Source organism: Electrona antarctica, assembly GCF_951216825.1.
Source record: "Electrona antarctica genome assembly, chromosome: 19".
Taxonomy (NCBI): domain Eukaryota; kingdom Metazoa; phylum Chordata; class Actinopteri; order Myctophiformes; family Myctophidae; genus Electrona; species Electrona antarctica.
The window spans coordinates 28,443,823-28,470,126 of NC_136800.1; the positions used below are offsets into that span (position 1 = coordinate 28,443,823).

Consider the following 26,304-nt stretch of genomic DNA (forward strand, 5'->3'; position numbering starts at 1 on the left):
GACGCCGGTCCACCACTAGCCTCATGTATACATGTTCTATTTGTGCATCATCATGCCAGTTGAGAATGCAAACCCTGCTTGCCTGATGTAAGCTGATTTGACAGAGTTATGCAACGTGGGCCGACTGTCCCCGTGACCTCCATTCATGGAGCATAAGTAAGCGATGAATACACTGCTGGTGTATGGGAGGCAACAAGTGGAAAAGCAAGGCATTCATTCTAGACTCAACAAACCAGCAGACTGGGTCAAAGTGTCATCTGATCTGAAAGTTAAAGGACAACTTTAGTTTTTTTCAACCAAGGTTCATGTTTTAGGTTATGAGAAAAAGTAAAAGATGAGTGTTAATTTTTTTTTCATTTGCTGCTTCTTTCGTTTTAGGGATTTTAGCTGTTTTTGACACGGGGGCGGGGGCATTCGAGCATGGGGCTAAATATGTATTTCTTTACAAAATGTTAAAACGATTTATTTTTTTATTATTTACTATAGTCCTACTTGACCCCAAGAAATGACATCTGGCCACAGAAGATCACAGGATCTACTGAATGTGAAGGTAGCCTACTGGGGGGAAGCCAGTGTGTGTCATAGGCTCAAAATGCCAGTTTGACACATTCAGTAGATCCCATGATCTTTTGTGGCCAAACGTAAAAGCCTGCCACATAAACCACTTTAACCCCAGGCTCCTTATTTTGGGCCGAAAATAGTGAAGATGGCTCAGATCTTCAGGCACAGATAACAAGCACTTTTGTGGGTGCAATAACTGGACCCCAACATTGTATTTAGATTAGTCTCTTTTTTTACTTCTAACCCCCCCCCCCCCCACACACACACACACACACAATTTGTCGTTGTGGCAATTATTTCATTAGAGCCTTCGTCCTGCAACTCCCGCCTAACACTCCCTGCTGACAGGTGCCGTCCCACCACGGAGGAGTACGTGCAGTCACAAATATCACCCTCCCTGCCCAGCTCTGATCCCCCAAACCAATTGTGTTTGTATAGACGCTCAACTAGATTTGTCTTTTCTATTCCCGTTTCGATTTTCACAATTGGTTGACGCGCAAGCAAGAACTACAATGGCAGAAGCGGATTTCAGCCAGTTTATCGAGTGGCCACTCCAAGCGGTGTGATGGAGGTTTCAGTGGTGGACAAAGTATGCACTCAAATGAAAACAAACATGTTCAAACGTACAATTTACAATTTAGGCATTTAGCAGACGCTCTTAATCCAGAGCGATTTACATTAAGCAATAACAAAAGCATGGCATACATCACATATATAAAAAGTAGTTATCATGAATCATGCGTAGACTAAGAACGTAACAGTGGAGTATCTATGTAAACTATACATACTATACTATATAATATATTATACATGTGTACTATAAAGTGCTATGACTACATAAAGTGCAATTCTAGAGCTGTCTACGTAACAAGCTATAAGTCTGTTTAAAATACTATCTAAGTCTACATAATGTGCTATCTAAGGGGCTAGGCTAGGGCAAGTGCTACGGGCCATGGTGGAGTCTGAAGAGGTGGGTTTTCAGACTACGGCGGAAGATTGGGAGTGAGGCTGCAGTTCTGACTGTGATGGGAAGTGCATTCCATAGTTTTGGAGCCAGAAGGGAGAAGAGTTTGGGACGTGTGGAGCGTTGTCCCGCTCCACACATTTTCAGAGATGGTGAAAATAGCAGATCTACAAGCTACAAGCACAGATAGACGTGAATCTTTTCCTTCGTCTCAAAATGGAGCCTAAACAGGTTCATCTGGTTTCAAACACCTGATGCATGGTTTAACCACTTACATGTAAACCCCATATGGTTTAACAGAGTCCCTCAGGACTCTATACTAGTGTATTTTCTGTTTCTGGGGAAAGCTTCTGAAAATGGCTGGTCGACAAACTCAGCTATTTACTGTGACAGCTTTCCCCACAATATGGGGTAATGGTTAATGATTTGGTAGTATTAAAACAAAGAATCATGTTCATGGGAACAAACCAATCTTTCATAACCAAATTTATGTCATGGGGGAAAAAAAAATAAAAAAAATGATTCAGCTATAAACAAAAAAAAATATGAATGGGATTGTTGACAGGAATTTTTGGGGTTTACCTTTCAAGACAGGAACCCCTTTTGCAGTTGCTATGTAGATTTTTTTAGAATCAGCCTCGGGTCAAAATGGGGTTAAGAAAACTAAAGAGATTACAGTATATCCCAGTTAAATATCATTCAAGAAACCCACATGAACGGATTTGTTTCAAGAACAATATATGTGACCTTTATTCACTCACTCCAAACTCTGTGTTCCTGTTGGCAAACCAAATGCAACAATCTCTTCATATATATATATAAAAGCCAGAACATGTTATTCAAATCACACTATAAAAATTGGTCTTTGTAAACACTGTATAAACGTGTATAATTCTATAAACTTGTATATGAACACTTTGACACAAATACTCGTTGGAATGAAAGACTGCTTGTGTTGTAGGCCAATGCCTATACACCTCATCGTTCCATGGTGTCTCGTGCCAGAAATAGGCGATCTACAAGCTCACAATGCATTGGCGACGCATTGTGAGCTTGTAGATCGACTCAGCGCAAATCAGGCTTAAGGGTTTGATAAGCGAGCGCGAGTCGACACTCATTGGACTCGCTGTGGTCTGAACACAAGCACTTCTGAATGGAGCGTTTGTTTCCCCAAGTGTTACAACACAACAAAAAGCCACGGCATGCATGCATGGAGTGTTCTGTGGTTGCTGAAATACGGCCGAAAACAATGCCCGAGTTCTCAAAGGACTGTACTTTTCCACTGCACTGAAGTTCTGCACTGTATCCCTCACTGGTACAGAAATGTATGGTCCAGTCTTGGTACAGGAGGAACCCCCGCTGTCCTCAATGTTGAAAACAACCATATAAACTATACAATACATTGAAAATGAATATAAACATTACATCGACATTTAAGACAAGGCAGGTGCATGGTTAGAAGTGGACTTGAGCCACGCTGAGGCACCAGCCAGGTGAGCGGTGCGATTATCCGATTCCCCTCCCCATGCACAATGGCTGCACAATGTCTTTTGTCACTGACAAAATGTAGCAAAACGCGGCCGATCCGTTTTTCACTGGCAATGCCATCCTCCCCTTGGCTACAAGTCAGTGGATCTCAACCTGTTCTTGAATCTTGAAAAGTTAAGTGTCCCATCTGACACGGCAGCCAAAGTGGTCAGATGGGAACAAATGTTGGGCCCAGTCCCACAGGTTGAGAACCACTGGTGATTTGCTGCAGTCAGTGTGAAAACCATATGCGGATAACGACTTTCGACGCGAATGCAGCGTAGTTAAATCTGATGCTAAACCAGATGTAGTAACCAGGTGTAGTGACCAGGTGCAGTAACAAGGTAGTAACTACGTAGGTGTAACAGGTGTAGAAATGAACAAGGTGCAGTAACCCCTTTCCATGACGAAAAGCCATCATACAGATCCAAGCGGCAGTAACTAGAGCTTGCCGAGCGTTGGAATGTTATACAGGTCATCTAAGAACCACAGCTGGAGAACTCACATCAACAATAATATAATTACACATAAATATCTTCTATACAATATATAAACCATATGCACTTCTAGTCTTCTACCTGTAGCAAGACTTTTTCTTTTACAGGCCAAAGACATATACTCTCATAGTTACTGCCGTCTGGACTTAGAGAACAGTGTACCTACACAGTAAAAATCTTGTCTAAATTTGTAACTCTGAGAGAATACAAATGGAATCAAACGGATCCCAAATGTTACTGGACGTTAACAATTACAATTGACGCAGGACTTGGGTAAATGAATCAGAAATGCCTATACCTGTATGGAGCTTTATTAACACATTTAACTCTTTAATCTCCACATTTTAAACAAGACACATGCATTGTAATTACGTTCTAAAATCCATACGGTCGGTCCTTGCATTTCGACTGAGCCACGCTGAATGTTAACAGCTGATTGCAGTGTGCACTCACTGCCGGCCTGGAACACCACAGAGGGTTCTTTTTAGCGAGGTGAAATGCAAACGACAAGATAAAGTATTGTGAGCTAAGCTTGTAGTGGCAGGAAATATAATTATGTAATGTAGCCCCGTGCAGCGGCTCCAGTAACGGGTCTAATAATATTGAATTATTCGGTTCCATTTGCAGGCTGTCAGAGTTAAATTGACACGCAGGATCTTATCGTGTAAGGACACGACACAAAGAGAAGCTTGGGGTCAGACAGTATACAAATACACTAGCATAGCATGGTTTCCCAGTGCCAGTACGGTACAATACTGGTGTTCAACTGGTGTCTGACTGAAGTGTTAGACCAGGTGAACACTGGTACGTCATGCCTGTACTAGAGGTGGAATGTGGGGTAGAGGTCTAGAGCAGGGGTTCTCAGCCTTTTTAGGTCGTGAACCTCAAAACAATCATATTTCAACTGGGGACCGCCCACCCTGACAAGCACTTTGAATTGTAGGAGTCAATTATATTAGTAATTGAGGCATTACATTTTGCTTGACTCAGTTCCACAGAAAGATTATATAATAGCCGATCTCCAAGCTCCATGCGAGGCGATGTGTGCTTGTAGATCGGCCATTTTCACAATCTTTGACCCATTCTTTGGGTCCTCCCCAAACATCATGCGAGGACCGGAACCAAGTATTGAGAACCCCTGGTCTAGAGGGTAGGTCTAATGTGCAGTGGAAATACTTCATGAATCATGTCAGTGTCATGGTTGTTGTGTGAGGTGGTTGACTGACTGGATGTTAACGGAATGGAAATCCTTCAGGGCTCCTTAGGCTTCACTGACTGCAACCTATAGAAAACAACAGGAGAGAAACTTTAGGGGATGGTGACGTAGATTAAATAATCGGACAATTAGACTTTTACAATAGAATAATGGTCATCTGAATGGTGGTTGTGTTACATGCAGTTGTATTTATTTTTTATTTTTTAAGGCCGTCTCTTCCTCTTGAAAATCAAGAGATGCTGCTATGCCCATGCTGCTATGCCCATGCACCTTATTTCAAAATCTCATGTACATACATGTTTTCGATGATTATGCTATGTGTAAATACCAGCGTGTAGATACATTGTCTTTTTTTATTCCTTTTGTTTCCTTCCCTTGTAATCATATCAGAATCAACCTTATCGTCACATCACTGGTTTACTTCCATTTTTGTTGGTTTTCAGATAGGGAGAATACACAGCAGATATACAGTATGTACTTGAGGTTAAAAAATGCTCCAACTTCCCCAGAAAACACTGATTGAATCTGCAGCCTTCATCATCACAAAGGCTTTTTCAGCTAAATGTAATGTCAGCTAAAACCTATTTTGATATTGGTTCGACTCCGATATTTATTGCATTTAAAGGCCAACATGGTCTACCGACATGGTGAGTAATTGTCCAGTCCTACTCAAAATGTGCCGTGAAGCGACACATTTTGAGCTTGCTACTTTTGCCATTTTTTTATTTGAATCCTGAAAAGTAACACCTTTGGACATGCAGTATGAGGTTTCCACCCGACAGATGATATCCACATGAAGGGAGGAAAATAGATTCAATAAAAAGTTCCAGTTGACAGATCATAGTTAACACTCCGAACGCCCAGGACGAAGTTCTTTGTCCTTTCTATTAGTAACGCCCGTCGCCCAGGACGAAGTATTGTCCAAAAGACGAAGTTTATTGATACGAGAACAGATCGCATGGCTGTATAGCCCAGGCGCGCCTCCTGGGCTCTCCTCGGTGACGCGCAAGAGTGAGGCGTCATCGAAAAACTCCCTCCCCTGTTTAGCTGATGAAAACGAAAATCTTAAAACGTTCATAAATCGCGATCTAAATCATCCCGTCTTTTTCTGAAAAAAGATCTTGTGTTAGACAGCGCTCCGCGGTCGCTAGTCTCGATAGATTATTCTTATCTCCCGTTGTTGTCGATCGACTCTATAGTGCTGTGGCTATTGTTAGCTGCTACACAATATCATGAACTTCCGGCCGGTCCGTCCGGAAAAGGCGTCCGTGTTTATAAATCGACTGGGCGCATGAATGTAATGGATTAAATAGTTCCGGGCAATTAAAGTGTTAAGGCCCGTTTATCCTGCTGCAAAACAGAGCCCTCAGTGTAGGGCACAGATAGTGCCCTATGTGTTTTTACATAAGACCATAATGCCTTATTGCCTTGTAGCTTCTTCGAGGGTTCACGTGGTATAATTAGCCATTTCAGTCACCTTTTTCTGTTCCAATAAACACCTTCTGGTTGCATGTATTTAGATTAGATTAGATTAAATGTATTGTCACTGCACAGAGTATACAAATACTTTGTCTAGCCAGAAGTGTAATACAGTAATGCAGAGAATAAAAGAAGCGCATTACTGTTTCTAGTTGGATCCATTTGTCAGTTAGTTTGCCTAAGTGAAGTTCCAGAAGTGTGAACATGTATTTGTCAGCAGGACGGTGACTGTGAGCTTTGGGACGCTTCACGTCACACAACTCACTTGTTAAATCGGTCGCCGTGGTCTTGTAGGTTGAGCACCAGGTTTTCAGCGCTTAGGTAGATTTTGTTCTGAGACTGAGACAACTACAGGTCGGAAAGAGAATGTCACGGACAAGGTTAGACTTCAGCTGAGTGGAACCAATTTACACTTTTTTAAAATTTATAAATCAAGAAATGTGTATACACATCTCATCTATCCATCCATACAATGCAACACAGGTAAACTCATAACACTGCATAACAAAGAGCTTGTAATAGTGTGTATCTTCACTGACCTCATGTTTCCATTTAACTATACTATTCATCAGGTAATGATTCAATTCTACTGTGCATCTCCATTATCTACTGCACATTAATCATGGTAATGCAAGCAGGCAGATACATATGTACAAAGTACTCTCCTTCAAACTTAACGTTAAATTAAATTGTAAACCAAACCAAAACACAAATAAATGGTCCAGTCTACCCATTGTTCAGTCCTTAAAAAACAAAACAATCATCTAATTACAATTACAAAGTGTGCTGCCGTATGGTATTCACAGTAAACACAGTAAAATCTTTGTTAATTTAGCTGTAGAGTGTAGAAATAATTTAAATAAATATAACCAAATGGACCCGTGAAGCCTTGTTGTATGGCAGTGTCACATTGTGTAACTTGTGTCTGTCTGTCGATCATAGTTATTGACTTCCCAACAACAGTCCCAACCTCTCATACATGTTCATATGGCGCCATCTAGTGGCTCCAAACGACTCCAATACAACTGAACGCTGACAGGCTGATCAAGTGAAATCAAGGTGAAAGGCCACCTAAAAAGTTAGTTTTCAGGTGTAAAGACAACATTGCGGGTGTCTTTTGAGGACAAATTAACCCATTAAAACCAGGAAAGCACCTGTGTGACCACATTAACCATTATTTTATACGTATGTCTATTCCAAAATAGCAGATCTACAAGCTCATCGTGCATCACTTCGTGCTCCCTATGAGCTTGTAGATCTGCAATGTTGTGCATATTTGTGCAACTCTTTAGTTTGAATATACATTTTTACATCTAATCTTTGCGTCTGGATCGTCCCTGGAACAAAATATTCTGAGATGGGGGTCCACAGCCAAATGCATATACTTGTGGGGGTCCTTGACATGATATAGAAAGATAGGTTTTTTTCAAAAAAATGTAGAAGACATTTGTTGAATTGGGTCCTCAGGTCTCTAAATGGCTTAAGGCTCTGTTTTCAACGTAAACATATAAGACCAGACACGTTATGATGCTGCATATGATCATAAAACTATCACTCTTTTCAGTGGTATCCAGTTATTTTATCTGTAAATAGGAGCTGTATAGTGGACAGAGTTATAACATATCTAGAGAGCGGATGAGGAGTGACACCCCCACCCCCCGCTATTCACTTCAATGGAAGTTGCTGAGTGGCGTTTTGAAGACTGACAGTCTTCCGGGTAGTACCCCTCGAGCATTGATATGATTGGTTGGTTCCTATCATAGTACACCTCACGCTGTTCTTGTGGTACCTCTACGTCACGAAATTCATTCATGAATTTAACCTGGGCCCAGCCCGCCTGCAGTACCAGTTTTGCCAATTACCGTCGCTGGCTTCAACCGTTCTGGGGGCTAAGGTGCTAAGGTCACTGGCTCTTAACGCTGGGGTCCAGGGACCAGAACAGGTCCAAAAGGTCTGATCTTGTGGGTCCATTTGGTTCCGTTTGTGGATTTTACAGTAGAGATCAGGGACCTAGAGCAAATTTTTAATGGGGGGGGGGGGGTCATGTGGCTTAATGGCATATCAAAATGGGGCTCCTTGAAATTAATAAGGTAAGAATCACTTCTCTAATCTATGGCTGATCTACAGGTTGGTCCATGGCGGCGGTCCGTACCGTTTTGGCGATGGCTTGGGCCGCCCGGATTCTCCGGAGTTTCAGGTAGCCGGGGTTCATTGTCACGGCCTTACCCAGCTGTTAAGACACAAGACGACACAGGCAGAGGATCAAAGGGTGTCTGTCACACACATGAAAGACAGGGTGCTTAGTGTGGCATCTGGTAGTCATCAAGAACTACCCTCAGGATATGAGTGGAACCGGCTCCGCTAGTTACAGTCACTGTCACACACGTTTGTATTACTATCATTTGTGTAACGTATTACATTTTAGGACAGCAATTTTAAAAGTTTAGTTTATTTGCACATAAAGTTAAAATGTATGATTAAATACAATGGTAAACACAAACATTGAAGACAAAAGTGAGGACGCAAATTGTGATTGGCCAGAATGAGATGAATTATGATGACGTATGATAAGAGTGCCTATCACTTCACATGGGTGTGATTTTTGTATAAATGTAGGCATAACTGTAACCCTAGCCCCTAAACTTTAAGCACACACACACACACACACACACACACACACACACACACAGGTAAACGACACATTAGTTTAAAACTCTTTTGTTCCTTGTAAGGAAAAGCCAAAGGGGCGTGACCTTAGCAGGACCAACCAGTTTGGAAGATAATAATGACCCATCAATCAGTCGAGGACAACAGATATAGGCGTGTGTGTGTGTACTGTAAAGCATATAAACATTAATAAGAGTCTACCAGGGAGAAAGGGAAAGGCAGAATGCGTCATGAAAGCATCGCTATGCATGGGAAACTGGAATAGATTCCTTGGGTGAAACCTGCTGTAGTTATAGTTGCTGTCGGGTGGAAACCTTCTTATGTCCCAAACCATTCCGTAAATTATTTTCTAAACATTTAAAAAAAAAAAAGAATAGTGAAAATATATATAAATGTGGCACATTATGAGCTTGTAGATCTGGTATTTTCACTACTTTTACGTGGCACTCTTGTATGATGAAGTAGGGATTTACAGTCATTTACAAATAACGTAAAAATATGGAATATGCAGATACGAGGTGTGTATATTAGTTCTTCATTAATATTAGATGGGAAATAAGAGTAGGGCTGCGTGATAGACTAAATCAAATGTAATGATATTTTTGAACTATCTTGATATTGATGCAACGATATCGTATTACGATAAAAAAAATAAGGCTTCACTTGAGTGACACTTTTGCCATATCACAATATTATGATGTGCAAAATCCTCATATCACAACCGAATACGGATATATTGTCCATTTGTCCAGCCAGGATATCCACACACCATTTTAAATGCTCCCAAAGTGAATTAAGTGTAAAACCTTTTGACATGATGAAGACCATTCTGGTCAAAGCAAAACATTGTACATTTAATAAATGCCACTATGGGAGGATGGAAACAGCCAATAGTGAGAAGAATTATGTTTCTGGGTCGGTCCGTCTGTCTGTCTGTCTGTCCCAACCTTGTGAACGTGATATCTCAGGAAGGCATTGGGGGAATTTCATGACATTTGACACAAACGTCCGCTAGGACTCAAGGATGAACTGATTAGAAGTAGGAGGTCACTGAAGGCAGACGTCTGTCCTGAACTCCTGAACGCAATATCTCAGGAATGCCTGCGGGGGAATTTCATAACATTTGGCATAAATGTCCACATGGACTGAAGGATGAACTGATTAGATGTGACCTCATGAAAAACGTTCATAAAATTCCTTCAAAGTCTTCATTCACTATTATACTATAATTGTCTCCGTTGGGTGGAAACCTCATATGTTCAAAAATTGTACTTTTTAGGATTCAAATTCAAAAATGGCAAATGTCATATGATCAGGTACGGCATTCATTTATGAAAAAACACGTAAAATACAGAGACAAGGGGGTTCTGCCAGACAGCAACAATATAGTCCGGATAGACATGGATGTGAACGTGGATCCAACCGTGATGCAGTATTTCTTAGTTGTTTTTTTATCCAGTACCTTTCTGTTGGGATGTGCCACTGCCAATGTGAAATATTAGACGGTGCATTAAAGACAGCAAAATGACAAAGACGACAGTGGTTGAAGCATTAACTTCTTGCTGGGACTGGGAGTGTAGCAACAGGAGCTCTGAATTAACACTTTGTGTGCCCAACACGTCCCCACACGTCTTTAGAATTACCCCCCTAGGAAGCCCATGACATCTGGGGACATCTTAGGGTATTTTTTGAGTGGTGCAACCACACTCTCTCTAATCTGATGTGTTGTTGAAACATGATTTCAACAACACATCATGAGGCATTTTTCATATCATGGTTACAAACTCATTTAGACCAGACCTGTTAAACCTATACATTGTTAGACCATAACCTTTCAAGCTGGCCAGCATCTGTTCTGTATCACATTAGTAACTTAGTTGCTGCAATTTATTTACCTCGGTTAGGATTTAGAAGGCATTCTTAGTTAGTTATTCATTTTTAATTTACGTCCTCTCCTCCTGTTTTTTCAGAGTGCTTGGATTTTTTCTCCTTTCCTCTGGAATTGTTCCCGTTGATTCTAGAAGCACCATCAGTATACTTTTTTATATAAAGAAAATAGCTCTTGAGCACTTTGGTTGGCTTTTTAGTTTTTCAGTTGTTACATCCCTGATCTCCTTGCTCAGGAAATAAAAATTTAAGCAGATGGGAGGCGACCTGCAAAATGTCCTCCTCTGCTCTGGATCTCATGTTTCATGCGTGTCCTTACAAAGTTGTGGGTCACATTGAGGCTATAATGAAACATTTAGAAAATGGGTAGTTCCGATAATTGCTTTTGACAGGCTCAGGCTGTTGTAAAATGAAAGAAATAGGCCATCCATAGTGTATTGATTAATTTCACATTTACAGTTGCCAGTTCAAATCTTTGTTTATAATCTCCCATACAGTTATAGGGGGCGGGAGATGGTGTGAATGTAAACGTATCATAGCACTACTTTATTGTAGTATTAATTATTCTTGTACTGAAATGTTTAATAAAATAATGAATAATGGGGTTGGGATATTTCTGGGATTTTCGTGTTACCATATTTAATAATCATTTTATAAAAAACAATAATCCATACAAGGCTGTAGTTTACATCGGTTTCATAACAGCTGAAGCTTAATTAATTTCATACTTTGTTGTGCAATGCTTTTTTGCACCGGGAATAGCAGACCAACAAGCTCACAACGTGTCGGCACACAACACCATTGCACTATGAAAGCATAAATTAGGCTTAAAGGGGAAAACCACCCATTTTCAACATTTTACTATGTCATTAATATACCTTAGAGCTGTTGTGTGGAAATAATAAAAAGGTCCCCCCGATTCTGTGTTTCCTAGAACTGTAAGTATGAAAAAAATCATTAACATGGTGAAACACATCTTGATGATGTCATCAAGATGCGTTTCACCATGTTAATGATTTTTTTCAGATCTCTAGTTCTAGGAAACACAGAATCGGGGGGACTTTTTATTATTTCCACACAACAGCTCTAAGGTATATTAATGACATAGTAAAATGTTGAAAATTAGTGGAATGCCCCTTTAAGGGGCATTGTTGGGAGCTCCATGGAGTGTCTAACAGTGGCCCTTAGCGGTTGTAAAACCACATGCACTTGGAGCTTATTGCTCAAGGGCACACACAGGTGTCGGAAACAGACGTGTCCCGTTCACATCCTTTTCATGGGAGTGAATGAGCGGAGCTTCCTGTTGTGGCAAGTTGAGGACATGTTTCGTTCAACGCACGTTAGTTCAACATTGGTTAACTTCAACCAATATGAATAAAGCGCGTGGTCGACCCCCACTGGGTAGTGTTTCGCTTAGTTTTCTTTCATTGAGCCAACTACTCCAACGTACTGTAAGTCAAATGAGCGACAAACGAGCAAATCATGTGTGACCAACAGTAGAAGACTGTGGTGGTTGGACTCGTCAGCTCCCAGTGACCAACAGTAGAAGACTGTGGTGGTTGGACTCGTCAGCTCCCAGTGACCAACAGTAGAAAAACTGTTGTTCTACTCTATGCATCTACATATAACAGTATACTAAGGTTGGCACTTGGCAAGGAATATCACTTCCAAGTACTAGCCATATTTTGATTATCAGTTCAAAAAGGAGATGCAAAGTTGAAAGTTCCAAAATTCAATAAGGTCAGACTACATCCGTCCATCAGTTGATTGAGGTTAAATCTAGAATCTGGTCAGGGGGCATTTTGTTTATGTATGCAATTATTTGTCTTTTCTTTGGTAATGTCAAATGTGTGTATTATGTGTTGTATACAAGGCTGCTGTGTCACAAAGACACATTTCAGTGAAATCTGATAATAAAGTAGTATCATATTGTATTGTATGGTACTGGGCAGCTTCCAGTGGCCGACACAGAATGCAGTGGTTGTGATTGAAGTAGGGTCATTAATAGGGTGCTCACAATCGTGTAGACAGACGGGTTAGTTGACACTACAAAGTGTTCCATGTGGTGGTGAAAGTTTCGGAGGGACAGCTCACCATTAGCAGCCTCTACATGTGGTGGTGAATGTTTCGGGAGGGACAGCTCACCATTAGCAGCCTCTACATGTGGTGGTGAATGTTTCAGAGGGACAGCTCACCATTAGCAGCCTCTACATGTGGTGGTGAATGTTTCGGGAGGGACAGCTCACCATTAGCAGCCTCTACATGTGGTGGTGAATGTTTCGGGAGGGACAGCTCACCATTAGCAGCCTCTACATGTGGTGGTGAATGTTTCGGGAGGGACAGCTCACCATTAGCAGCCTCTACATGTGGTGGTGAATGTTTCGGGAGGGACAGCTCACCATTAGCAGCCTCTACATGTGGACTAGCTCCTTTCGGAACCCTACGTTAAAGTTTCTGACATTGTGATGACTTTATGTAGGGTTCCTTCTCACCGGATTCAAGCGACGTGGGACGCAATCTGACTTACCCTGACTTAGCCCTGTGCTGCGGTGTGGGTGTCACGCTGACATATTCCAAACGAAGCATATGGACGCTATAGGATACAACGAACCCTCTCACCCCCCCCCCCGAACGGCACAGAAGCCGTTAAGTATTTTTAATGTTTGTACGACCGTTTTGCCAGCTCTGAAATTCTCTCTTCGGTCCCTCCTTGTTGACATCTCGGTTGGCTAGCTGCGCCTACGAGGCGCGTAGGGAGGCGCTGCTAGCCAACCGAGATGCCGAGAGGCGGTACAATGGGATGTCAACAAGAGAGAATTTCAGAGCTGCCAAAACGGTCGTACAAACATTAAAAATACTTAACGGCTTCTGTGCCGTTCGGGGGGGGGTGAGAGGGTTCGTTGTATCCTATAGCGTCCATATGCTTCGTTTGGAATATGTCAGCGTGACACCCACACCGCAGCACAGGGCTAAGTCAGGGTAAGTCAGATTGCGTCCCATGTCGCTTGACGCCGGTGAGACCGGACCCTACGTGGTAGGTCCAAAGGAGCTCAACCCGGGGGGTCCGGAGACGGGCTACATGTGGACGTGGTGGTGAATGTTTCGGAGGGACAGCTCACCATTAGCAGCCTCTACATGTGGTGGTGAGTGTTTCGGAGGGACAGCTCACCATTAGCAGCCTCTACATGTGGTGGTGAGTGTTTCGGAGGGACAGCTCACCATTAGCAGCCTCTACATGTGGTGGTGAATGTTTCGGAGGGACAGCTCACCATTAGCAGCCTCTACATGTGGTGGTGAATGTTTCGGAGGGACAGCTCACCATTAGCAGCCTCTACATGTGGTGGTGAATGTTTCGGAGCTCACCATCTTAGCAGCCTCTGCTTCACCTTCAGCCTGGATGATCTTCCCTCTCTGGTCCTGTTTGGCTTTCTCCACGTAGAACTGAGCTCGCTGTGCCTCCTGCTGGGCTGGAGGGGGACAACACACAGAAGGTCAATGCCATGACAGAATATAATGCACAGAAACACAGCCAGATCACTACTAGGGTAAAATCCACATAGCCTGCTAGTTCACTAATTAGCCATTGGGCTCCTAGACTAATATGAGTTTGAATGAAAAAACAAAACAAACGCAGCATTTTTATTCAATTTATCAGCACATTGCAGTACGTGGGGATCCCTATTTAGGGCAAAAAGTAAAAGAAAACGTCCAAATTCTTTGAAAATAGCCGATTGACTCAGCTGATTACACCTGATTAGGCTGAAGGCTGTGACAATTCTATGATGTCACAAAAACATAGGGGCCAAAACCAATGACGAGGTCTCTCTCAGTCACATACATATTACATTGGTGTCCCGTCCATGTCTGTCCTGTGCAAGTGAAGGGGCAAATGAACCCTTCCCTGCCGGTGGTGATGCAAATAATGCACATCTCCTGAGTTCAACAGTAAAGAAGCTGTCATTGACTGTAATTTTCTTGAGATGGCGGAGACAACCCTAGATGCGGACACATCTGTTTTATAACCATTACTGTTACTAAGAGGTTTTTTATTTAAGCATACTAGATTTTATTTAAGCATACTAGATTATATTATGTCTATTTTGTAGAGCTGGGACTCGATTAAAATTTTTAATCTAATTAATCAGAGGCTTTGTAGTTAATTAATCTCGATTAATCGCATTTTAATCGCATATCATTATTTGACCCGAGAACAGTGAGAAAGCTATTTTTTCAAATGGATTTTGGTATACTAGTGAATCAATGAATAGTGACTACAGGATACCACTAATTTTCAACATTTTACTGTCATTAATATACCTTAGAGCTGTTAATAATAATAAATAATAAAAAGGTCACCCCATTCTGTGTTGCCTAGAACTGGAGGTCTGAAAAAAAATCAGTGACAGTAACAAGTACATCTCAGTGACATCACAAAGCTGTACTTCATATTGTTACTGTTTTTTGTCAGACCTCCAGTTCTAGGCAACACAAAATGAGGTGACTTTTTATTATTTCCAGTTTTCCACACAACTCCATAGAAAAATGTTGAAAATGAGTGGTATTCCCCTTTAAGCAATACAACTTTTTTTTCAACAGATAAACAAGTGCAGCAAGTGCCTATATAAAGTGTCTATGAATACTCAAATGTGCTTTGCATGGTGGGGCATTATTAGGGGGGAAACACTTAGACAAAGGAATAAAATAAAAAACGGTGGAATGAACTAGCTGGGGAATGCATTTCACATGGGGTTGGGGCAGAACATTGTCTGACCACGGACTTTCACACTTGCTGCTTCAGTATGTTTCGCATCGAGGACAGCTTGACAGCTTCGTGCTGTGGTGAAATCTCTGCGAGCCTCTGCAAGCCTCTACTCAGTGCGAGACATGCTAAGCTGAAGCAGCTAGCATGGAGCTAACATTGGTCATATGGCTTATGGATCCTTTACATTGCACAAAACCATGCTGCTATCCACGCGTCCATCCGATAGCTTTTAAATCTAAATGCCCCATCCACGGAGCAAAAGCGATATAAGCGGCTTCTTCATTCGATTCGTTTCTCGTTTGGGTGGTGTTGTTGTCTGACGGAGCTGTAGTGTAGAGTGAAAATGGACTGCTGCTGCTGCGAGGGGGGGGGGGGGGGGGGCTGCTCCTCCCCCTGCAAGCAGTGCAAGGCATGCAGGGGGGGGGGCTGCTCCTCCCCCTGCAAGCAGTGCAAGGCATGCAGAGCCTATTCAGTACTAGAAATGCGCCCAGTGAGAAACGTTCCGCCGTGAAAAAAAAGGTGCGATTAAATGCGTTAATTTTTCTGTAGTTAATTAATCTCAATTAACGCGTTAAAGTCCCGGCCCTACTATTTTGTAATAAACCAAGCCAGCAAACAGTTTGCTGGTTTGTTGTCCGGTTGAGTCATTATGACATGGTATGTTACGTCCTGCACTGCCCACGTTCAGCATGACAAGATGCTAATTCACCTCGGCAGGTGATGATGGTCATTCCACTGTATTCACAGGGGTGTGAGGGAGCTGTCAATCAAACCTAGTTTGTGCACGCTCCCACAGCCCAGAGAAGTGGTGCAATCAGCCATAATAAAACAACTGAATAAATGTCCAGGGCATACAAAAATAATACATTTATAATTGCACAAATACTGTAATATTGTTACCTCATGATTCCATTTACCATACAGACAAAAAGGAATAAAATTAAAAACATCTCCGAATATAAATAAGGAAAAAGCAATAGACGCCTTATCAGACGACGTCACACTGATAAGAAACAGCATGCGCGTGCACAAAGGCAGCAGAAGAACACCACCTCTCATAAGATGCAATGGAAAAGTTCTAACTGCACTCACGTGTAAAAAATGCCCCATCAAACTTTCAGATGCTGTTTTTCTCCCAGTGTGGAGGAAGAATGATTAGGATTTTTATTGTGATCTCTCGCCCTTGAAATATATAATCCTTGGTTTCTGTTGTGTTTGAACAATAATAGCAATTCAAAACAGTCAAAACCACACCTCCAGTCGCTGTCATAAGAACGGGAGGTGCGCTCATGAACAACACGGCAGCAGAGCCTATTTGTGCACGGCTGCACGCGCACCTGCAGTCCATCAAGTATAATTTATGCTTCGTCCCGCAATGGTGTCACGCACGCAGACCTCTACGCTCACAACAGTCGCATCTGCGATGCGATGTGAGCTTGTATATCAGCTGTTCTCTGTGCGCAATACTGTTGGGCTTTGAAGTATAAATGTCTCCTAGGGTGCACCCCACTAGCCAACTCACAAGAGGAGGTTGAATGGACTGAAACCAGCGCTCCCCAAAACAACAGGTTTGGAGATCTGTTGGGATTTGATTACATGAAACAGTCACCCGTGCGCCCAGTCCCAATGTTTGTAAACAAATAATTGGTCTATTAGAATATAACTAATGCTGCAACACATTCAATAAAAAGATGTGGCATTGTGTGTGGCCGTTAGAAATTTACACAAAGCACAACAGCACCCTCTGGTGGTGAAAGGTAAGATGACAGTGAAGGTCAAATTGTAATGCTGTGGATTGAGACTGTTCACAATGCAAGAATGCATGGAATGCTCATTGTCCAGATATATAGAAAGCAGAATGCTATACTAGACAATAGAATGAAGTGTGCTTTATCTTCACAGATAAAACACAGCCGAGTCGTGTTTCAAACTACTTTCTCACAAGACTGTTGCATTTGCTCTTGCAAATGCAACGGCTGGCGTAGACGTCCAGGCACCTAGGCTGGTAATCCAGCCTGACAGCGTGTCGCAGGTTCAAGTCCCGACAGCAACGATTTCCACTGTGAGGTTTGCTCTTACCGACTTGTTTGGACTCCACAGCGGCTGTGTACTCCTTACTGAAGCTGAGCTCAGTGATGGACACATCGTCCAGAATGATGTTGAAGTCCTTGGCTCTCTCATACAGCTCTCGTCTGATCAGCAGTGACACCTGGGGGTGGGGGGGTCAGACACAACATAGCAGAGGGGGGTTTCAAACATCAGTCAGTTTACACATCAAACCAGCCCCCCAAATAAGAGACTGATAGAAGCAGAGTTTGATATCATAATACTGTATGATGTCAGATCTGTCAGAACTACCATTACTACTATTGTACACAGATCCACTACTGTCTAGACTCTCTTGTTCACAGACGATACAGACAAATAAAATGAAAATGGCAGTTCTACAAGCCCACAAATGCATTGATTTTTTGCAAGTTTATTTTAACCACTTTCAACCTGGCATCCCTATACTATTACTGGCTTGTCAACATGGACAAAAAACATGTTCTTATTTTTACTTTGATTGATTTTTAGTTTGATTGACTGTTGCACGCCTATAATAACCAACATACACGCATGTAAAAGCACGTACTCTATTATGCAGCATGCAGGCCGGCCAACACGCACTTTGGTAAGAAAATAAATGTTGACAGTTTGTCTCATTAACGGCGTGGCTAATTGCCTACAGGCCGTCTACACACCAGCCATGTCGCCTGAACATCTGGCGCAACGGAACAGAAAAACAAACAGCACTCGTTCTCAGGTCTACCCATTCACAACAGACAACTAATGCTGCATTATATTCTAAACAAAAGGTGATACAGTAGAGTTGGGATCCGAAACCGAAGGAATCAGATCCAACATTGACGAAACGGAAACCGGTTCCATCCCATTTGGAACCGTTTCCGGAACTGGTTTCATCACACTGTCAGAGATGGGATGTGGACTTCACGTCAGCTATACAATTACAATAAAATGTAACGACCAAAACAAATGTAGAGTACAAACTACAGGCTATTTGGTTCCATTTGGACACTCTCAGAGTTATACACCTGCAAAGGTCAATAAGTAACCCAGAGGGTCCCTGGACCTCCCATTGAGAACCATTAATTGAATGTTATGCGTGTACCTGAGCTCTCTGTGTGATGAGCTGGGAAGCATTGAATTTGGCCACCACACTCTTCAGCACCTCGTTGACGATGGAGGGCAGGACTCTCTCATCGTAGTCCTTCCCCAGCCGCTGGTACATGGCCGGCAGGTTGGCCGCCTCTGGGCGAGACAGCACACGCAGCCCGATGTTCACCATCTGAAGATCTGGACCCCAAATCATCCAAACACAACAGATCCAATCAGGGTTTCAGCTAGGCATTTTCCTGGCCAACAACGTGACCGACAACATTTTATTATTCCTTCACCTTCTACTAATTTAATTTGACAGAAAGCGGACAGCGTGTCTCACCTTTACTTCCTGTCAATGAGGCGATCTTTCTGGGTCTGGCTCTGATGTCATAGATGATTGGATACTGGAACCACGGTATCCTAACAATAACAACCAATGCTGCTTAATTTCACAGATTTGCTTTAAATCATTAAACCCAAGGATTACACAGGTCAGCAGAGAGAGAGAGATGTATTATAACAACCTAAGAAAACAGAACATTGAGCGGCAAGTCCCGACTGCCAAGGCAAAAACTATTCTAAACTCATGTCAACAACAACATAACACCATGAGGTCAAATTATCAAAACAATATTAAAAAAAGTCAGATTTTCTCTTTTCTTTTTTAATTTTGATGATTTGTTGTTGTAAAACTTGAAAATATAAAGCTCTATAATCTGATACTAATCATTGCTGTGGTGTGTTAGTTCAGTAACATAACAGCGATCTCCATATTTCTATGGCTCTTCTTTAAACAGAAAATACATTTTCAGGTGGGTTGCCAGTTTCATCTAATCAGGAGAGAGAACCAATCAGATTCGATTTGATAGTATTTCAATTTTGTCTCATCACGTCCAATGTTATCATGTTAATAGTTTATCCTGAATCATGTACTGTATGAGTTGAATTATTTCTCAGCTCTACTTTTCTGCCGCAGTGGTCAAAACATCATCCAACCAACCTGGGACAAATCTGCAATGAAGGATAGGGAGTAACTTTTCTGATGAATACTTTGTTTTTGCTTTGAAACATTACTATTACAGTAGCCTGAGCTAACATGTTAAGTGTCAGGTCTAGAGGGGTGGCTCACGGCTGAGATTTGCACACGCCCCGATTGGATCTCACCGATCTGTCCGTCAGCCCCGGCCCCTCCTCTCCCCCCTAGTGCAGCGCTACGTCACATCATTTGGAGCGACGCCCACACGGAAGCGTTGACTCCCACTTCTAGACCAAGGCGGCCAATGCGTTCCTTCAGGCTTTCAATTTTTTGCACCAACGAAAATGAAAGTCTGGGTACTGAGGCTACAATTACAGCTGATGAGTTTACAATAACATTACAAGTGTTACGGCACTCTTATCTGCTGTATCTTCATAACCAACACTTGAGCCCCTTGCACAGTCTTAGTTCTTTGCACTAGGGATGTTGAAAAAAGTTGAAAATCGACTCGATTTTCGACTCATGCCTTCCGCGACTCAAAAACGTATGAGTCGAAAAATCGTTTTTATTTTATTTTTTATTTTTTTTGCGCCTGTCAGCGCCGCACCTCACATGCATGCCCTGGCTGCAGTTAGAGCGCCATCGTCCAAGGGTGTGGGGTGAAGGGGAAGGGTATCTTAGCAACACTGAATGCTCTGTCCCATTGGTCGTGTGCTCGTATCATGAGCCAATGGCTGCAGCTCTGAGCCCCCAGACCCCAGGTTCGCAATTCGCATCTCATTGCTCACGCTCAAAGACAGGTCCGCTCTGTTCCGAGCTGTGAGCGCTCTTCTCTTCTCGTGAAGAAAGCAGGACAGCGTTGTCAAATAAATCCCGCCGTCATTCATACTGTATTTATTCCCCGACCCGACATTAAAATACGGAACAACGTGCGTCCCGTATCAGTTCATTACGGGACTTGTGACAGGCTGCTGCAGACACTTGAGTTGGGACTAGCTGATAGCATAGCAGCCGATAGCGCCGCTGCTCCTTCAGTGTCCTTGTTTACAAAATAAAGTTTATTTTGTATTATTGGGCTTTGATCATTGATGCAAATTCTAAACATATGGATGCAGCTGCAGAAGTTGTGTTGCTTAAAGGAATGCATAGTTGCGTTCTCCTCAACTGCTGCGCAGCAACAACAAAAATAAAAAAATAAAAAATAATGGAAAATAAATAGGAAAAAAAGTCGATCGACTCGTCGATTTGCGGCCTCGATTTATCGATTGGCCAAATATGAGTCGTTTGGCATCCCTACTTTGCACGAGGGGGGACCACACCCTTGACCTTTTTTTTTCTTTTTTTTTAATGATTTTTTTGTGGCTTTCACCTTTATTTTATATTTTTTATGGAGGGACAGACAGTAGGCTGACAGGAAATGGGGAGACAGATGGGGGGATGACATGCAGTAAAGGCCGTCGGGATCGGGAGTCGAACCCACGGCACAATGCCAGACTGGATTGCCAGCCAAGGTGCCTGGACCGCTGAGCCACGGCCCAGGCCACCCTTGACCTTTTGCACACCTACTCAACGAGTGGCTGCAACTGCACGTCATTTTTTCCGAATCAAACGCAGTATGATTCCTGTGTTTTTTTGGGGACGTGTTCAAAGCTTATTGACCAATAAAAATGCTTGCATATTACTCTGTATGCAAGGGCCTTTAGCATTGACGTTTTATTTCTATCCCTCAGATGTGAATTAGTTTTAATTTTACAGTCAAACCAAATTGCTCTGGAGTCAATACATTAGCCAAGTAGCCATGTTCTATGTTTGGCAACATTACAGCTGTTGAAGTAATCAACCCAGGGCAACCTCAACCTTGAGAATAATCTCAATAGCTAGAGCTTGAACAGGGAGGCCATGGCATTAAGGCAGGGAGGGGCAACTGGCGGCACGCGGGCCGCATGCGGCCCTCACCGACGTTCCATGCGGCCCCAGGCCAATATCCGAATATTGATAAATTATTATTATTTTCAGCTGTTAAATACACGCAACTTTCCATGGTCCATTTCAATTACAACCGTCCACCAGTAGAGCGTGCTCTCGCCACTGGCAAGAGCTCCTTTAGGCCACATGACGTCACGGTGGAGGGAACGAACAGGGAAGGAAGGAAAAGTAAATGAATGAGGAGCGGAAAACATAAAAAAATGTGCGCGAAAAGAAAGATTGACCAAGAAAATCGTACATTTCAGCAAAGATGGGAAATGGACTATCTTTTCACAGACTTCAAAGGCAAGCCAATGTGTTTAGTGTGCCTACAGACACAATCGTCCATGAAAGATTTTAATTTAAGTCGCCATTATATGTCCGTCACCGGTCATAAAGACAAATATGAGAAGTACACTGGAGCTGCCAGAGCTGCTATTGTCGCTGACCTGAAAACAAAAATAAAAGGCCAACAGAGCTTGTTTACCAAAGCCACAACTATACAGGAGTCCAGTCTCAAGGCATCTTATGCCGTTTCACTTGAGCTTGCCAAAAATAAGAAGCCATTGTCCGACGGTGAAACGGCGAAGCAATGCGCAATACTGATGGCAAAATCTTTTGGCAATGACAACATGGTTAAGAACTTTGAAACCGTGTCTCTCTCGCGTCGTACAGTGACGCGTAGAATATTTGACATTCAGAATCACGTCGAGGGAAAGCTAAAACAAGTCATGCATGACTGCAAGTACTTCTCCTTGGCGTTGGATGAAAGTACAGATGTGACAGATGTCAGTCAACTTCTTATATACGCGAGAGCCATTAATAGCTCATTTGAGGTACACGAGGAGCTGTTGAAACTGGCCTCTTTGCATGACACTACCAAGGGTGTGGACATATTCAACACTGTTGAAAGTGCCGTGCAGCAATATGGGGGGTTTGATAAACTGTCCGCTGTCGTTACCGATGGAGCACCCGCAATGAAAGGAAAACACACAGGATTCGCCGGGCTTCTAAGGAAGAGTGTCCAATCCTGCACTGTATTATACCAGGTAAGTTCACTAACATAATTGTCATCTATTGTGGGTCACTAATAATGACCAATGCGAGTCGAGTGTAGTCAAATTATATGCGAGAGTCGTTATTCATAATCGTTTTTCTTTTCTTTTTTTTAATCTGATATAGGAGGCTCTCTGTGCCAAGAAGCTTGACTTCAGCCATGTTATGGATTTAGTTACCAAGGTTACCAATCTAATTCGTGGAGGTCACTAAACCATAGAAAGTTTGTCTCCTTTTTGGAAGAGATGGACACTGATTATGGCGACTTGCAGCTACACACAGAAATCCGATGGCTGAGCCGTGGGAAGTGCTTGGAGAGGTTTTTTGCGCTGCGTAAAGAGATCCCCACATTCTTGGAGGAGCAACTGAAGATCGACACAAGCGCATACTGCACTAAACTCAGAGATGCAGCGTTTCTCTGTGACATGGCCTTCCTCACGGATATCACTTCGCACCTTAATCGCCTCAACTTGCAGTTGCAGGGTAGAAATCAAACGGTATCGGATCTCTATGCACACATGAACGCCTTTAAGATGAAACTTGCCCTTTTCAAACATTGCCTTGCATCTGACCACCCAGACTTGTCGACACACTTTTCTGCATGTGAAGAAATGCGCACAGAGATGCGCAACGCTGACCCCACATGTAAGGACACATTCGGAAAGTACAGGAGCGACATTGAAACACTGCAAACGCAATTCAATGATCGGTTTGAAGATTTCAACAGCATGCAGTCACGGATAGCGCGGTTTGCCGCCCCCCTCACCGCTACGGTGTCAGAGCAGCCCCCACCGTTGCAGCTTGAACTGTGCGAGCTACAGTCAGATCCTTTTTTTCAAGCAAAGAGAAATGAGAGGGGAATTTTGTTTTGGAAACTGCTACCTGAGCCCCGCTTCCCACTCCTCAGGGACTTCGCCCTCTCTATGGCCAGTATGTTTGGGAGCACATACATCTGTGAGAGCAATTTCTCAAACATGAAGCACATTAAGTCAAAGGAGAGAAACAGGCTGTCAGATGAAACGTTATTTCATCTGATGCAGATCGCATGCACAAACATTGAAGTTGACATTCCTTCTAGTTGACTATTCCAACAGGAGAGACCACAAGTGTCTCATTAAAGACAGAACCATTATTGACCCACTGTGGGGGAGGGTGAATGTCATGCCAGTTTGATAAAGGGTCAATGGGAGGCATGTAGAATTGCACTAAACTCAGGAATGTTTTGTTTAGTAGCAGGATACAAGTACATTTAACAAAAGCATTTATTATTGCACTTTTGATTTACTGTTGTAGTGAAATGCAGCAGGAATGCTGCTTTGTGTTTGTTGAGCAGTGGGCTTTAAGTTCATACATTTTAATAGAAGCCTTAATTATAATTTGTCATTTTTGTATATTTGGGTTACACAGCAATACTTTCAAATTCAGCTGTATTTATAAATTCATAAAATGAAATTACACATTACTAAATGCGTTTGAAATGGAATAAAAACAAAGTTACAAAACAAATTATAATTTTGTATATGCCTTATTTATCACATCTGTGACTATTATGGGCTATTTGAGTGATGGGGTACTACTGGCGGGACTGCCGATACACAATGCGGCCCCCCAGATTGAGTGTGGAAATTTAGTGGCTCTCACCATATACAAAGTTGCCCACCCCTGCATTAAGGCATCAACACCGCGAACACCCAGGGGTATTTGGAACCATTACATCAGGGCGCCCAGCGATTTGCAGCTTCAGAGCATATTTCAAGGTTGCTCCGCACGATTTTGGAAGTAGCTAGATGTAGCCAAAACACCCCCGAGGGGATTGACAAAAACGGGAAGTATGATTACTTCTAACGCGACATGCGTCTGGACAGCGACGGAACCCTCGGACGCCTGCTGGCCTAGTGGTCCATGTGCATGCCACATAGAGGCTCTGGCCTGTCAGCGTGTCCCGTGTTCGAGTCCCGTTCATGGCGACCTTTGCTACATGTCTCCCCCCGTCTCTCTCTCCCTCCTTTCTGTCAATCTTCACTTTAAACTATCAATAAAAGGCAGAGAAGCCAAAAAACATCTTTAAAGACGGAACCCTCATCTTCCTACCTAAAATGGAGTCCCTCACTGTGAACTGTGTCCATCTGCATCCCTCCAATCCTGTTAAACACGATCGCCCTCTGTCCGCCTTCAACTGGAGAGAGAGAGAGAGAGACAGAGAGAGAGAGAGGATGCAAGGTACAGTAGCCATGAAAGAATCTGTCACGATATTGGTACAGTAAATAGACCATCATCATAATTCCTATGATAACAACCTGTGTATGTGGATTCCCTGACTCCATAGGCCAGAGCTCCTACTCCTATCAGGAGCTTGGCGCCAAGCCCGGCCCCTCGAGGACCACCTGCAGACATCCTGCCTACTATCTGCCTCAGCTGCTGTAATAAACCCTGAGAAAAGTAAACATTATATATTTGATGTAGGCACATGAACACACATTAATCCTACACCGACGGTGACCACACAGTAAACAAGAGAAGCCATAAAGCAACAATAACCTGTGTTCCAATAGATCAAATTCCAGTTATATAGTCATTGTTTTTTATGTATAAAACTGCTAGTACAATGAAATAATCAACAAAGTTGAGAGATACAATGATTCTACAAACTGCCCAACATGCTAAGCTTTTGGCAATAAGGCTACAGTTAGCTCTGGTGGTCCATAGGCTAGCCCTATGGCTACAGTTTGTAATTCTCTCTCTTTTAAATTTGCAACTTCTTAAAACGTCCATGTCGTTTCTTTAAAATGCTTATTTTTCAAAGATAACGTGTGCAGTCTATGTAGACTGGATTATGCCTCGAGTCTCATGCATTATTTAAATTCAAAGCACCTCTTAAAAATAACAACAGGCAACAGCAAATTACGTTATTTATTTCCTTCCTTTTAAATTATTATTAATTTCGCCTTCATTGTACTTTTCAAAACTCTCTGAACCATTGCATTTCTTTGTATTAATTCAAACTAAGTAAATAAACCAGTTTAGAGACCAGAATGATGAGGATGCATTTGAGATGTTTATCATTTAATTCGAGTGTTGAAGTTAGCTGGCTGCTAGCTGCACATTGCTACAGTAAGCCTGTAACCATGTGTAACTTTACATGACAATGACAGTAGTCGTTCACATTGTGTGGGTCAGTGAACTAAAACAAACAGTATCATATCCTGAGCGTTCAATATTAGAATTATAATTAACTTACACCGGGATCTTGATTCGCCATGCTGTCTGCTGCTCGCTGAAGTAGCTGTTGCAAACTTGCAGACGAATTTCAACCAAGGTCATGTGTCGGTGACGTATTTCCTTTCAGTGGAGCATTATGGGAACAGTAGTGTTCTGAGTCGACTGGAGGTACACCTACAGTACACTTTTATATACTCTATGCTACAGTACCATGCATATGAGCTTTGAGCTACAGTTAGTCTAATAAGTCTATCCCTCAAAAATGACCCTGGGTAAATAGCTGTAAATAGCTGGTGGGGAGGAAGGGAGGGAGGGAGAGAGAGAGGGGGGGGGGTTCCTGTGAAAAAGGATTTCCCCAAAATATTT

The 26,304-nt window shown here is 42.6% G+C and overlaps 1 protein-coding gene across 1 annotated transcript; it reads right to left on the bottom strand.

Annotated features, from left to right (window-relative positions):
• Positions 1 to 3,844: 3,844 nt before the first annotated feature.
• Positions 3,845 to 26,094, bottom strand: phb2a (prohibitin 2a). The gene is made up of 10 exons (XM_079530393.1): positions 25,958 to 26,094; positions 25,017 to 25,149; positions 24,811 to 24,895; positions 19,063 to 19,142; positions 18,733 to 18,917; positions 17,640 to 17,769; positions 14,162 to 14,265; positions 8,397 to 8,474; positions 6,510 to 6,592; positions 3,845 to 4,831 (listed from the first exon to the last, which is right to left on the bottom strand). The coding sequence occupies exons 1-10, from the start codon at positions 25,976 to 25,978 to the stop codon at positions 4,801 to 4,803; spliced, it is 930 nt and encodes a 309-aa protein (XP_079386519.1). The 5' UTR covers positions 25,979 to 26,094; the 3' UTR covers positions 3,845 to 4,800.
• Positions 26,095 to 26,304: the final 210 nt, after the last annotated feature.

What these genes read in the sequence shown, in the direction of transcription:
- phb2a (XM_079530393.1), bottom strand. Translation starts at nt 25,978, where the DNA reads ATGGCGAATCAAGATCCCGGT. An exon ending in TGTGGAGTCCAAACAAGTCG is followed by an intron (nt 14,266 to 17,639) that starts GTAAGAGCAAAC and finishes GTCCCCCTCCAG; the next exon opens with CCCAGCAGGAGGCACAGCGA. An exon ending in CACGGCGACCGATTTAACAA is followed by an intron (nt 4,832 to 6,509) that starts GTGAGTTGTGTG and finishes TGTTTTCTATAG; the next exon opens with GTTGCAGTCAGTGAAGCCTA.